General features: G+C 47.6%; 1 protein-coding gene across 1 annotated transcript in view; it reads left to right on the forward strand.

Moving 5' to 3' along the window:
- Positions 1–15,587, forward strand: part of LOC110517176 (mastermind-like protein 3) — a 307,782-nt gene that overhangs the window by 102,467 nt on the left and 189,728 nt on the right. Inside the window, exons 2-3 of the mRNA XM_036971891.1 lie at positions 983–1,739; positions 4,277–5,305. Coding sequence (XP_036827786.1) covers positions 1,032–1,739; positions 4,277–5,305 — 1,737 coding nt within the window. The 5' untranslated portion in view covers positions 983–1,031. The remainder of the gene's footprint in view (positions 1–982; positions 1,740–4,276; positions 5,306–15,587) is intronic.

Here is a 15,587-nt window from a genome sequence, read left to right on the forward strand (position 1 = left end):
GTGGCGCTGATGTTTAGGCCAAGGTGTGTGTAGATTTTTGTGTGCTCTCTGGCAATGGTGTCTAGATGGAATTTGTATTTGTGGTCCTGGTGACTGGACCTTTTTTGGAACACCATTATTTTGATCTTACTGAGATTTACTGTCAGGGCCCAGTTCTGGCAGAATCTGTGCAGAACACCTAGATGCTGCTGTAGGCCCTCCTTGGTTGGTGACAGTTGCACCAGATCATCAGCAAAGAGTAGACATTTGATTTCGGATTCTAGTAGGGTGAGGCCGGGTGCTGCAGACTTTTCCAGTGCCCGCGCCAATTCATTGATATTTATGTTGAAGAGGGTGGGGCTTAAGCTGCATCCCTGTCTCACCCCACGACCCTGTGTGAAGAAATGTGTGTGTTTTTTGCCAATTTTAACCGCACACTTGTTGTTTGTGTTCATGGATTTTATAATGTCTTATGTTTTACCCCCTACGCCACTTTCCATCAATTTGTATACTCTCTCTCTCTCTCTCACTCTCTCACTCTCACTCACTCACTCACTCACTCACTCACTCACTCACTCACTCACTCTCTCTCTCTCTCTCTCTCTCTCTCTCTCTCTCTGTGTCCCTCTCTCTCTCTCTGTCTCTCTCTCTCTCTCTCTCTCTCTCTCTCTCTCTCTCTCTCTCTCTCTCTTGCCTTTTCTCTCGAGGTCTAACTCAGCAAACAGTTATGAAGAAATATGTTTTCCTTTATTTATCTGGACTTAACCCTAACCTCATTCGACGATAAGAGACATGTCAGAACTAACGTGTGATTTTAAGTTCATTTGAATGTAAAGTTGTCCAGTTGTGTTGATGTGAGTGCCATTGACATGTATTAAATAGGCTCTGACTTGGGAAATGTGCAGGTACAGGTGTTGTCCCAGGACGCTTTCACACGCTAACATATCTTCTGATCATCAGATCCAAAATGGCCTCTGACACTTCCTGTTTCCCTGTCCCACAGCTCCAGGAGACGGTGAAGAGGAAACTGGACAGCGCACGCTCGCCCCTCAATGGTGACCAGAATGGGATCTGCGACGGGAGCTATTCTCCGACCACCAAGAGGTTACGAAAAGACGGACCAGGATCGGGCGGACTGGACTCTCTCCCCGGCCTCCCCAACAACGCCCCCCCCCATTTCCCCGCTCCACCAGATGGACATCAAGCCCTTACTGGGAGTCACCGGGAACCCCAACAACCCCAGCGTCAACAACAACAACAACAACGTGAATGTCAACAACTGTAACTCCGGTCCCGGCAGCAATGGTAGCCATGGCAACCACCCTGGCAGCGGCTTGGGCTCAGGTCGCCCGGCTGACGTCAAGCTCAACGGCGATCTCCCCAACGTCAAGCTCAACGGTTCCTTAGACCTGGAGGACGGCTTCGGACTCCTCAAAGACCTGAAACAGGAGCCGCTCGACGACGGGGGAGGGATCGAGTCGTCGGACACGTCCTTGTCCAATCAGAACAAGCTGTTTTCGGACATCAACCTGAATGACCAGGAGTGGCAGGAGCTGATTGATGAGCTGGCCAATACGGTGCCGGAAGACGACATGCAGGACCTCTTCAATGAAGACTTTGAGGAGAAGAAGGAAGCAGAGTTTACCAGGCCGGCCAATCAGACCCCAGTACCGCAGGACCCGCCTCCCATGGCCACAGTGGCTCATCAACAGACGAACCAAGCGCAGGGGGCGGCACAAGTCCCCATGGGTTCCCCACAGGTACCGTTTGGCTTGGTTTATTAGGGGTTCACACCCTATTGTTCTTTATAGCGTTACTCTCTCTCTCACCTTTTCTCTCTCTGTTTCTCCTCTTTCTCCTCTCTCACCTTTTCTCTCTCTGTTTCTCCTCTTTCTCCTCTCTCTCACCTTTTCTCTCTCTGTTTCTCCTCTTTCTCCTCTCTCACCTTTTCTATCTCTGTTTCTCCTCTTTCTCCTCTCTCTCACCTTTTCTCTCTGTTTCTCCTCTTTCTCTCTCTCACCTTTTCTCTCTCTGTTTCTCCTCTTTCTCCTCTCTCTCACCTTTTCTCTCTCTGTTTCTCCTCTTTCTCCTCTCTCTCACCTTTTCTCTCTCTGTTTCTCCTTTCTCCTCTCTCACCTTTTCTCTCTCTGTTTCTCCTCTTTCTCCTCTCTCTCACCTTTTCTCTCTCTGTTTCTCCTCTTTCTCCTCTCTCTCACCTTTTCTCTCTCTGTTTCTCCTCTCTCTCCTCCGTCTCTCTCTCTCTCTCTCTCCTCTCTCTCACACCTTTTTTCTCTCATTCTCCTCTCTCTCTCTCTCTCTCATCTTTTCTCTCTCTGTTTCTCCTCTTTCTCCTCTCTCTCACCTTTTCTCTCTCTGTTTCTCCTCTTTCTCCTCTCTCTCACCTTTTCTCTCTCTGTTTCTCCTCTTTCTCCTCTCACCTTTTCTCTCTCTGTTTCTCCTCTTTCTCCTCTCTCACCTTTTCTCTCTCTGTTTCTCTCTCGCTCTCTCTCTCTCCTCTCTCTCGCTCTCTCTCTCTCCTCTCTCTCACACCTTTTTTCTCTCATTCTCCTCTCTCCTCTCTCTCTCTCTCTCTCTCACCTTTTCTCTCTCTTTCTCCTCTCTCTCCTCTTTCTCTCTCTCACCTTTTCTCTCTCTTTCTCCTCTCTCTCTCTTTCTCCTCTCTCTCTCTCTCTCTCTCTCTCTCTCTCTCTCACCTTTCTCCTCTCTCTCACCTGTTCTCTCTCTCTCTCACCTTTTCTCTCTCTCTCTCTCACCTTTTCTCTCTCTCTTTCTCCTCTCTCTCCTCTCTCTCTCGCCCGCTCTCGCTCTCCCTCTCGCTCTCTCTCTCCTTCTCTCTCTCACACCTTTTTTCTCTCTCTTTCTCCTCTCTCCTCTCTCTTTCTCACCTTTTCTCTCTCTTTCTCCTCTCTCCTCTCTCTCCTCTTTCTCTCTCTCACCTTTCTCTCTCTCTCTCTCTCTCTCTCTCTCTCTCTCTCTCTCTCGCTCTCTCTCTCTCTCACACATTTTCTCTCTCTCTCTCCCTTTCTCTCTCTCAGCTTCATTAACCTGTAGTGACACCCCACCCCGTGAACGGGATCGTTGTCATCATCTGACACTAATTAGCAACGGACATAAATCTTCCTAGAAAATATTCCTGTTCATGAAAATCACAAGTGAAATATATTGGAACACAGCTTAGCCTTTTTGTAAATCACCCTGTCATCTCAGATTTTCAAAATATGCTTTACAGCCAACGCTAGACAATCATTTGTGTAAGTTTATCATAGCCTAGCATAGTATTATGTCTTGCTAGCAGCTTGTCACGGAAACCAGAAAATCTATCAAATTAAATAGTTTACCTTTGATGAACTTCGGATGTTTTCACTCACGAGACTCCCAGGTAGACAGCCAAAGTTAATTTTTTCCCAAAATATTATTTTTGTAGGCGAAATAGCTCCGTTTCTTTTTCACGTTTGGCTGAGAAATCGCCCGGGAAATTGCGGTCACCACAACGCCGAAAAATATTCCAAATTAGCTCCATAATATCGACAGAAACATGGCAAACATTGTTTAGAATCCATCCTCAAGGTGTTTTTCTAATATCTAATTATCTATTCGATAATATATCCGTCGGGACAATTCTTTTCTACTAGGACCGATTGGAGTAATGGCCACCTCTGTATTTTACTCGAGAATCTCTCTCGGAGCCACCATGTGACCACTTACGCAATGAATAGCCTACGGCTATTCTTCAACAGAAATGCGTAAAACTACATAACAATGCTGTAGACACCTTGGGGAATACGGAGAATAAGTAATCTTGGTTGATAGCCCATTCACTGCTCAATAGGGACGCATTGGAATGCAGTGCTTTCAAAACATGGGGTACTTCCGGATTGGATTTTTCTATCCAAAGCTGTCAATTATACGCATAGTCTAGCATCTTGTCCTGACAAAATATCCTGTTTAAAACGGGTACGTTTTCTCCAAAAATGAAAATACTGCCCCCTAGTACCAAGAGGTTAAGTGTTCCCTTTATTGTTTTGAGCAGTGTATATATATTTATTATTATTATTATTATTATTATTATTTATTTATTTTTGAATGTGATGTGATGTGATTATGATGTGTTTGAATGTGATGTGATGTGATGTGATTATGATGTGATTGAAATGTGATTGTGCCTCTACTGCCTGTGATTACAGTATGTTGTCCATGTTACTCTGGTATATGAAATGTAGCTGTTTTCTGTAATGTAATGATTTCTAAATAACCAAATGAAATGGCCTCTCCTCAGGTCCGGCCGTCGTCTTCGGGCCCTCAGTTTGCCACCGCCGCCAACGGAACACCGCCCCAGCAGCCTTTGCAGCAGTCCCCACAGGTCGCCATGGCCTCAGGCTCCCCTCTCCCCAACTGTGTGGCCCGGTCGCCGCAGACGCCCACCCAGGCCCAGACGCAGGCCGGCCCCAGACCAGGGAATGGATTTATGATGAACCCAGGCCAAGGTGTGGGCCAGGCGGGTACAGGATCCAATGGCCCTGGAGTCCCCACTGGAATCCAAGGGCCTGGGCCGGTGACCTCTGAACTGTCGCCTGCTGAGCAACTGAAAGCGATGGCGGCACAGCAGCGCGCTAAGCTAATGCAGCAGCAGAAACAACAGCAGCAACAGCAGCAGGCTAACTGGTCCCCAGCCGGAGCTCCAACCAGCCCCTACGCCTCTGCTCCTTTCAACCAGCAGGACAAGCCCAACAGCCCGATGATGTACCCACCTCAAGCCTTCAACCAGCAGGACAAGCCCAACAGCCCGATGATGTACCCACCTCAAGCCTTCAACCCTGGCCAACAGGGCCCCCTGGTGGCTGGGATGACCTCGAGCAACGGCCCCAAAGCTCCCATGAACAACTACCTCCCTCAGAACCCCCACAACCACATGGGCATGATAAGTCAACAACAACAGACAAACAACATGGGCGCCCAACAGAACACCCTCTCTAAACAACAACAACAACAACAACAACTACAACAACAGCAAACGGCAGCCATGTTGTCCTACAGCAACACAAAGCCGCTGAGTCACTTCAGCACGATGGGGGTCGATCACATGGGGCAGAGGATGACCCCGCCCATGGGATCACAGGTCAAGAACCCCATGATGCCCCCATACATGCAGCAGGGAGGGGTGCAGGGGGCGGGGCCGGGCCAGACCCAGGGACCAATCCCGGGCCAGACGGCTCACCTCAGCGAGGAGCAGAAGAGGATGCTGCTGATGAAGCAGAAGGTGCTGAACCAGAGCATGCCCTACAGCGCCATGCAGCCCCACGGACAGGTAGGACGGATGCCATTTTGGATCTGTTGCAGGCTTCGTAATGTGGAATTGGTGAAACTGGAGCAGAAACCCATTTTGGCTCTGGTTTAGTTTGTGTGGCGCTTTTTACTGTGTGTGATTGGTGATTCTGGTTTACAGGTAGTCACTTTGTGTAGAGCTTTTTACTGTGTGGGATTGGAGCACCATTATGGCTCTGGTTGTTTTTCTGGGTACACTTTTTACAGTGTGAATAGTGGTGATTACTGTGCAGAACGGGAGCCATCTTGTCTTCTGGTTGAGCTTTGTACAATGTGGAATTGGTGAAACTGGTGTCCATTTTGGTTCTGTTTATTTCCCTGTAATGGTTCATTGTACAGGGTGGATTGTAAAGTCCCATATGCAACGCTGAGACCAGCATCTCAGACAGCGATGCTCTCAACACAAGGCCTCAACAGTTCTGGTTACTGTTTGGCCTTGAGAGAGGAGAGCTAGCTGGTGAAAACACATCTCTCTCTGTCTGTCTCTCTCCTCTGTCTACTGTAACTACTGTAGCTGTGTGTAGATCCAAACAGTAGTTGAGAGAGGGGAGCTAGCTGGTGAAAACACATCTCTCCTGTCTGTCTCTCTCCTCTGTCTACTGTAATTACTGTAACTGCGTGTAGATCCAAACAGTAGTTGAGAGAGGAGAGCTAGCTGGTGAAAACACATCTCTCTCTGTCTGTCTCTCTCCTCTGTCTACTGTAACTACTGTAGCTGTGTGTAGATCCAAACAGTAGTTGAGAGAGGAGAGCTAGCTGGTGAAAACACATCTCTCCTGTCTGTCTGTCTCTCTCCTCTGTCTACTGTAACTACTGTAGCTGTGTGTAGATCCAAACAGTAGTTGAGAGAGGAGAGCTAGCTGGTGAAAACACATCTCTCCTCTCTGTCTCTCTCTCCTCTGTCTACTGCAACTACTGTAACTGTGTGTAGATCCAAACAGTAGTTGAGAGAGGAGAGCTAGCTGGTGAAAACACATCTCTCCTGTCTGTCTCTCTCCTCTGTCTACTGTAACTACTGTAGCTGTGTGTAGATCCAAACAGTAGTTGAGAGAGGGGAGCTAGCTGGTGAAAACACATCTCTCCTGTCTGTCTGTCTCTCTCCTCTGTCTACTGTAACTACTGTAGCTGTGTGTAGATCCAAACAGTAGTTGAGAGAGGGGAGCTAGCTGGTGAAAACACATCTCTCCTGTCTGTCTCTCTCCTCTGTCTACTGTAACTACTGTAGCTGTGTGTAGATCCAAACAGTAGTTGAGAGAGGAGAGCTAGCTGGTGAAAACACATCTCTCCTGTCTGTCTCTCTCTCCTCTGTCTACTGTAACTACTGTAACTGTGTGTAGATCCAAACAGTAGTTGAGAGAGGGGAGCTAGCTGGTGAAAACACATCTCTCCTGTCTGTCTCTCTCCTCTGTCTACTGTAACTACTGTAACTGTGTGTAGATCCAAACAGTAGTTTACATTTTTCAGTCAGGAATCCAGTTTTAAAAAATGAGCCCAATGTGAGACAGTCCGTCTCTCTCTCTAACTGACAGTTCGTCATGGAAACATTCTGATTCTAGAACCTTGATGATTTTTTTAAACTCCTAGAAGGAGCAGCGTTGGAGGCGGGAGGCGCAAGATAAAATGGCGCCGGACGGGCGGTTGCCCCAGTAACAAGCTACAGTAGCACTGGCAATAGAAAAATGGTGAAAGGTATTGATGTCTTCGCACCACAGCAGCGTCTTCTTCTCCCTCTCTCCTCCCTCCTCTTCCTCTCCTCCCTCCCTGATAGTCTATCGGTTGGTCATTTAGGGCGCCGACTCTAGGCTTAACGAATCCGTACTTCATATCCCCCCACCCGTCACAGTTGAGCTCAGATGGGAGTGCCTCTCCCACTACTAGGATAGCGGCTAGCTGGGGCTATTTGTTTGGCTAACCTAGCCTGGTGGTTAGCGTAGCAGCTGGCTACTCAATAGGGTGTCAATCCATCACAGCTTGATAATGATAAGGCGCTAAAACCAACCTCAGGTATCGAGCTCTGCCGTTGAGCTACCATGTAGTTAGTAGCTAGCGGTTAAGGGTTGGTTAGCTTGCTAAATGCTAATGCTAATACTATGTTGAATGCAAAGTGACTGTGTCTGAGTGGAAGTCTTTGTGTTTGTGTTAGCTAAACGGTGTGTGTGTATGTGCTTCAGAAGGAGTGTGTGCTTTAGAAGGAGTGTGTGCTTCAGTGTGTTATCGAGTGGAGACGAGGCGAGCAGCAGTTTAACGTGGCGCTGGCCCTTTAAGAGGAGGGGATAAACCCATTAGCTCATGACCAGTGAATTACTGTCATTAGAGATGGAGGTGTGCGTACACCCTCTGCTTCCCTCTCTCTCTCTCCCTCTCTCTCCCTTTAAACAGACACTCCCCCTCTCTCTCCCCCTTTAAACAGACTCTCTCTCTCTCTCTCTCTCTCTTTCCCTTTAAACAGGCACACTCTCTCTCTCTCTCTCTCTCCCTCTCCCTCTCCCTCTCTCTGTCTCTGTCTCTCTCTGTCTCTCTCTCTCTCCTCTCTTGTTCATGATATGCCTACAGTCACCCACTCCTCCTCTTCCCCCTATGCCAGCAGCACTCAGCACCAATAAAGAAGCTGATTTATTAAGATTGGGGCCTTTGCGGGAGAGAAACTGAGAGAGAGGAGAGAGGTACTGAAACAGAAAGAGACTGAGGGAGAGGAGAGAGGAGAGAGGTACTGAAACATAAAGAGACTGGGGGAGAGGAGAGAGGAGAGAGGTACTGAAACATAAAGAGACTGGGGGAGAGGAGAGAGGGACTGAAACAGAAAGAGACTGAGGGAGAGGAGAGAGGGACTGAAACAGAAAAGAGACTGAGGGAGAGGAGAGAGGGACTGAAAAAGAAAGAGACTGAGGGAGAGGAGAGAGGGACTGAAACAGAAAGAGACTGAGGGAGAGGAGAGAGGGACTGAAACAGAAAAGAGACTGAGGGAGAGGAGAGAGGGACTGAAACAGAAAGAGACTGAGGGAGAGGAGAGAGGGACTGAAACAGAAAGAGACTGAGGGGGAGGAGAGAGGAGAGAGGGACTGAAACAGAAAAGAGACTGAGGGAGAGGAGAGAGGGACTGAAACAGAAAGAGACTGAGGGAGAGGAGAGAGGGACTGAAACAGAAAGAGACTGAGGGGGAGGAGAGAGGAGAGAGGGACTGAATGAGAAAGAGACTGAGGGAGAGGAGAGAGGGACTGAAACAGAAAGAGACAGAGAGAGGAGAGAGGGACTAAAACAGAAAGAGACTGAGGGAGAGGAGAGAGGGACTGAAACAGAAAGAGACTGAGAGAGAGGAGAGAGGGACTGAAACAGAAAGAGACTGAGGGAGAGGAGAGAGGGACTGAAACAGAAAGAGACTGAGGGAGAGGAGAGAGGAGAGAGGGACTGAAACAGAAAGAGACTGAGGGAGAGGAGAGAGGAGAGAGGGACTGAAACAGAAATAGACTGAGGGAAAGGAGAGAGGGACTGAAACAGAAAAGAGATTGAGGGAGAGGAGAGAGGGACTGAAACAGAAAGAGACGGAGGGAGAGGAGAGAGGGACTGAAACAGAAAGAGACTGAGGGAGAGGAGAGAGGAGAGAGGGACTGAACGAGAAAGAGACTGAGGGAGAGGAGAGAGGGACTGAAACAGAAAGAGACTGAGGGAGAGGAGAGAGGGACTGAAACAGAAAGAGACAGAGAGAGGAGATAGGGACTAAAACAGAAAGAGACTGAGGGAGAGGAGAGAGGGACTGAAACAGAAAGAGACTGAGGGAGAGGAGAGAGGGACTGAAACAGAAAGAGACTGAGAGAGAGGAGAGAGGGACTGAAACAGAAAGAGACTGAGGGAGAAGAGAGAGGAGAGAGGGACTGAAACAGAAATAGACTGAGGGAGAGGAGAGAGGGACTGAAACAGAAAAGAGACTGAGGGAGAGGAGAGAGGGACTGAAACAGAAAGAGACGGAGGGAGAGGAGAGAGGGACTGAAACAGAAAGAGACTGAGGGAGAGGAGAGAGGAGAGAGGGACTGAACGAGAAAGAGACTGAGGGAGAGGAGAGAGGGACTGAAACAGAAAGAGACTGAGGGAGAGGAGAGAGGGACTGAAACAGAAAGAGACAGAGAGAGGAGAGAGGGACTAAAACAGAAAGAGACTGAGGGAGAGGAGAGAGGGACTGAAACAGAAAGAGACTGAGGGAGAGGAGAGAGGGACTGAAACAGAAAGAGACTGAGGGAGAGGAGAGAGGGACTGAAACAGAAAGAGACTGAGAGAGAGGAGAGAGGGACTGAAACAGAACGAGACTGAGGGATAGGAGAGAGGGACTGAAACAGAAAGAGACTAGGAGAGAGGAGAGAGAGACTGAAACAGAAAGAGACTGAGGGAGAGGAGAGAGGGACTGAAAACGAAAGAGACTGAGGGAGAGGAGAGAGGGACTGAAACAGAAAGAGACTGAGGGAGAGGAGAGAGGGACTGAAACAGAAAGAGACTGAGGGAGAGGAGAGAGGGACTGAAACAGAAAGAGACTGAGAGAGAGGAGAGAGGGACTGAAACAGAAAGAGACTGAGGGAGAGGAGAGAGGGACTGAAAACGAAAGAGACTGAGGGAGAGGAGAGAGGGACTGAAACAGAAAGAGACTGAGGGAGAGGAGAGAGGAGAGAGGGACTGAAACAGAAAGAGACTGAGAGAGGAGAGAGGGACTGAAACAGAAAGAGACTGAGGGAGAGGAGAGAGGTACTGAAAACGAAAGAGACTGAGGGAGAGGAGGGAGTGACTGAAACAGAAAGAGACTGAGGGAGAGGAGAGAGGGACTGAATGAGAAAGAGACTGAGGGAGAGGAGAGCGGGACTGAAACAGAAAGAGACTGAGGGAGAGGAGAGAGGGACTGAAACAGAAAGTGACTGAGGGAGAGGAGAGAGGGACTGAAAGAGACAGAGACTGAGGGAGAGGAGAGAGGGACTGAAAGAGAAAGAGACTGAGGGAGAGGAGAGAGGGACTGAAAGAGACAGAGACTGAGGGAGATAGAGACTGAGGGAGAGGAGAGAGGGACTGAAAGAGAAAGAGACTGAGGGAGAGGAGAGAGGGACGGAGGTAGAGGAGAGAGGGACTGAGGGAGAGGAGAGGGACTGAGGGAGAGGAGAGAGGAGAGAGAGACTGAAAGAAAGAGACTGAGGGAGAGGAGAGAGGGACTGAGGGAGAGGTTTATATGAAGGAAAGCAGGATAATAGGAGATAGAGACTGAGGGAGAGGAGAGAGGGACTGAGGGAGAGGAGAGGGACTGAGGGACTGAGGGAGAGGAGAGAGGGACTGAGGGAGAGGTTTATATGAAGGAAAGCAGGATAATAGGAGATAGAGACTGAGGGAGAGGAGAGAGGGACTGAGGGAGAGGAGAGGGACTGAGGGACTGAGGGAGAGGAGAGAGGGACTGAGGGAGAGGTTTATATGAAGGAAAGCAGGATAATAGGAGATAGAGACTGAGGGAGAGGTTTATATGAAGGAAAGCAGGATAATAGGAGATAGAGACTGAGGGAGAGGTTTATATGAAGGAAAGCAGGATAATAGGAGATAGAGACTGAGGGAGAGGTTTATATGAAGGAAAGCAGGATAATAGGAGATAGAGACTGAGGGAGAGGTTTATATGAAGGAAAGCAGGATAATAGGAGATAGAGACTGGGGGAGAGGTTTATATGAAGGAAAGCAGGATAATAGGAGATAGAGACTGAGGGAGAGGTTTATATGAAGGAAAGCAGGATAATAGGAGATAGAGACTGAGGGAGAGGAGAGAGGGACTGAGGGAGAGGTTTATATGAAGGAAAGCAGGATAATAGGAGATAGAGGCTGAGGGAGAGGAGAGAGGGACTGAGGGAGAGGTTTATATGAAGGAAAGCAGGATAATAGGAGATAGAGACTGAGGGAGAGGTTTATATGAAGGAAAGCAGGATAATAGGAGATAGAGACTGAGGGAGAGGAGAGAGGGACTGAGGGAGAGGTTTATATGAAGGAAAGCAGGATAATAGGAGATAGAGACTGAGGGAGAGGAGAGAGGGACTGAGGGAGAGGAGAGAGGAGATAGAGACTGAGGGAGAGGAGAGAGGAGATAGAGACTGAGGGAGAGGTTTATATGAAGGAAAGCAGGATAATAGGAGATAGAGACTGAGGGAGAGGTTTATATGAAGGAAAGCAGGATAATAGGAGATAGAGACTGAGGGAGAGGTTTATATGAAGGAAAGCAGGATAATAGGAGAAAGAGACTGAGGGAGAGGAGAGAGGGACTGAGGGAGAGGTTTATATGAAGGAAAGCAGGATAATAGGAGATAGAGACTGAGGGAGAGGTTTATATGAAGGAAAGCAGGATAATAGGAGATAGAGACTGAGGGAGAGGTTTATATGAAGGAAAGCAGGATAATAGGAGATAGAGACTGAGGGAGAGGTTTATATGAAGGAAAGCAGGATAATAGGAGAAAGAGACTGAGGGAGAGGTTTATATGAAGGAAAGCAGGATAATAGGAGATAGAGACTGAGGGAGAGGTTTATATGAAGGAAAGCAGGATAATAGGAGATAGAGACTGAGGGAGAGGTTTATATGAAGGAAAGCAGGATAATAGGAGATAGAGACAGAGGGAGAGGTTTATATGAAGGAAAGCAGGATAATAGGAGATAGAGACTGAGGGAGAGGTTTATATGAAGGAAAGCAGGATAATAGGAGATAGAGACTGAGGGAGAGGTTTATATGAAGGAAAGCAGGATAATAGGAGATAGAGACTGAGGGAGAGGTTTATATGAAGGAAAGCAGGATAATAGGAGATAGAGACTGAGGGAGAGGTTTATATGAAGGAAAGCAGGATAATAGGAGATAGAGACTGAGGGAGAGGTTTATATGAAGGAAAGCAGGATAATAGGAGAAAGAGACTGAGGGAGAGGTTTATATGAAGGAAAGCAGGATAATAGGAGATAGAGTGGATGTAGACTGAAGAAGCAAAGAGCAAGAAAGAGACTGAGGGAGAGGAGAGAGGGACTGAGGGACTGAGGGAGAGGAGAGAGGGACTGAGGGAGAGGTTTATATGAAGGAAAGCAGGATAATAGGAGATAGAGACTGAGGGAGAGGTTTATATGAAGGAAAGCAGGATAATAGGAGATAGAGACTGAGGGAGAGGTTTATATGAAGGAAAGCAGGATAATAGGAGAAAGAGACTGAGGGAGAGGTTTATATGAAGGAAAGCAGGATAATAGGAGATAGAGACTGAGGGAGAGGTTTATATGAAGGAAAGCAGGATAATAGGAGATAGAGACTGAGGGAGAGGTTTATATGAAGGAAAGCAGGATAATAGGAGATAGAGACTGAGGGAGAGGTTTATATGAAGGAAAGCAGGATAATAGGAGATAGAGACTGAGGGAGAGGTTTATATGAAGGAAAGCAGGATAATAGGAGATAGAGACTGAGGGAGAGGTTTATATGAAGGAAAGCAGGATAATAGGAGATAGAGACTGAGGGAGAGGTTTATATGAAGGAAAGCAGGATAATAGGAGATAGAGACTGAGGGAGAGGTTTATATGAAGGAAAGCAGGATAATAGGAGAGAGGGACTGAGGGAGAGGTTTATATGAAGGAAAGCAGGATAATAGGAGATAGAGACTGAGGGAGAGGTTTATATGAAGGAAAGCAGGATAATAGGAGATAGAGACTGAGGGAGAGGTTTATATGAAGGAAAGCAGGATAATAGGAGATAGAGACTGAGGGAGAGGTTTATATGAAGGAAAGCAGGATAATAGGAGATAGAGACTGAGGGAGAGGTTTATATGAAGGAAAGCAGGATAATAGGAGATAGAGACTGAGGGAGAGGTTTATATGAAGGAAAGCAGGATAATAGGAGATAGAGACTGAGGGAGAGGTTTATATGAAGGAAAGCAGGATAATAGGAGATAGAGACTGAGGGAGAGGTTTATATGAAGGAAAGCAGGATAATAGGAGATAGAGACTGAGGGAGAGGTTTATATGAAGGAAAGCAGGATAATAGGAGATAGAGACTGAGGGAGAGGTTTATATGAAGGAAAGCAGGATAATAGGAGATAGAGACTGAGGGAGAGGTTTATATGAAGGAAAGCAGGATAATAGGAGATAGAGACTGAGGGAGAGGTTTATATGAAGGAAAGCAGGATAATAGGAGATAGAGACTGAGGGAGAGGTTTATATGAAGGAAAGCAGGATAATAGGAGATAGAGACTGAGGGAGAGGTTTATATGAAGGAAAGCAGGATAATAGGAGATAGAGACTGAGGGAGAGGTTTATATGAAGGAAAGCAGGATAATAGGAGATAGAGACTGAGGGAGAGGTTTATATGAAGGAAAGCAGGATAATAGGAGAGAGGGACTGAGGGAGAGGTTTATATGAAGGAAAGCAGGATAATAGGAGATAGAGACTGAGGGAGAGGTTTATATGAAGGAAAGCAGGATAATAGGAGATAGAGACTGAGGGAGAGGTTTATATGAAGGAAAGCAGGATAATAGGAGATAGAGACTGAGGGAGAGGTTTATATGAAGGAAAGCAGGATAATAGGAGATAGAGACTGAGGGAGAGGTTTATATGAAGGAAAGCAGGATAATAGGAGATAGAGACTGAGGGAGAGGTTTATATGAAGGAAAGCAGGATAATAGGAGATAGAGACTGAGGGAGAGGTTTATATGAAGGAAAGCAGGATAATAGGAGATAGAGACTGAGGGAGAGGTTTATATGAAGGAAAGCAGGATAATAGGAGATAGAGACTGAGGGAGAGGTTTATATGAAGGAAAGCAGGATAATAGGAGATAGAGACTGAGGGAGAGGTTTATATGAAGGAAAGCAGGATAATAGGAGATAGAGTGGATGTAGACTGAAAGAGAAGGGAACGAAATGGAGAGAGATTTTGTGAGAGAGAAGGAGAGGATGTGAAAGACCGAGGAGAACGAGGCAGGAAAGGGAGGATTGGGAGGGAAACAGAAAGGTGTGTAGACCACCTACCCGTTATTCATACTGCTGTGTGTTTTTACATATGTTGTCCCACTTGACCCTTGAAATGAAACCGGTCTTTAAAGAGTTCTACGGGTCCAGACGGTCTATCAAACAGCACCGGGCTTATCGGACTGACTCACATGGAAAAGAAACATGTTTGTGTGTCGGGGAGGGGTTGATGTTGGCAGTGTTTATCTCCTCCCACGGCCCCCTGGGTAAAGCCGTGTGTATGCTTGTCTTTGATGGTGTGTGTGTGTGTGTTGCAGGAGGGGTAATATTAGCACTGTCATCTCACAGGTGGCTGGGTTAGAACCCTATCTCTCTCTCTGTGTGTGTGTGTGTGTGTGTGTGTGTGTGTGTGTGTGTGTGTGTGTGTGTGTGTGTGTGTGTGTGTGTGTGTGTGTGTGTGTGTGTGTGTGTGTGTGTGTGTGTGTGTGTGTGTGTGTGTGTGTGTGTGTGTGTGTGTGTTGCAGGAGGGGTAATAATACCACTGTTTATCCCCCACAGCGCCACTGTGTATATCCCTGGGTAGACGCTGGTGTGTGTGTTGGCTCACAGGTGGCTGGGTTAGACCCCTTTTTCTCCGTGTGTGTACGATGTGTGTGTGTGTTTACGGTGTGTGTACGGTGTGTGTGTGTAAGCTAATCCTGTTAGCAGCTGTTTAGAGAGACTTCAGCCTGGCTCTTCAAAAGCTCGTTAGTCAAGCTTTAATTGTCGTCGGCTCCCTCGCTTTGCATATCACCATGACGCTAATTTATGCTCCGTCGGCGGCACGGTTACCGTGGCGGTGGTGCCTGGCTGGCAGGCTGTCGCCGTGGAAGCGGCTAGGTGGGGGTTAGAGAGAGATATGGTGTGTGTGTGTGTGTGTGTTTTGGGTTGGGCTGGGTTGAAGCAAGATAAATGTGTGTGGGTGGGTCTCTTAGGCTGTGATCTGAATAATGATTGGTTGAAATGAGATTGACAGGTGTGGAGATCTCTGGAGAGCTGGTGTCATCCAATTAAATGGGAGCGAGGTGTGTGTGCCTCTCTCTCTAGTGAAAGTGGTGTGTGTGTGTGTGTGTGTGTGGGGGGGGGGGGGGGGTTTACATGCCTGAGTTGTGTGTTATTTTCGCATTTTTGTTCTTTTACATTTGACGCATGGTAGGTGGGTTCGACGACGTGTGTGTGGTTGTGTGTGTGTGTGTGTGTGTGTGTGTGTGTGTGTGTGGTTGTGTGTGTGTGTGTGTGAAACCCACATTGTGACTGCAGGCGGTACTGCTGCCACTGCTAGTGCTAATAGCCCTGTG

The sequence above is a fragment of the Oncorhynchus mykiss genome, unplaced genomic scaffold (assembly GCF_013265735.2).
Source record: "Oncorhynchus mykiss isolate Arlee unplaced genomic scaffold, USDA_OmykA_1.1 un_scaffold_85, whole genome shotgun sequence".
Taxonomy (NCBI): Eukaryota; Metazoa; Chordata; class Actinopteri; order Salmoniformes; family Salmonidae; genus Oncorhynchus; species Oncorhynchus mykiss.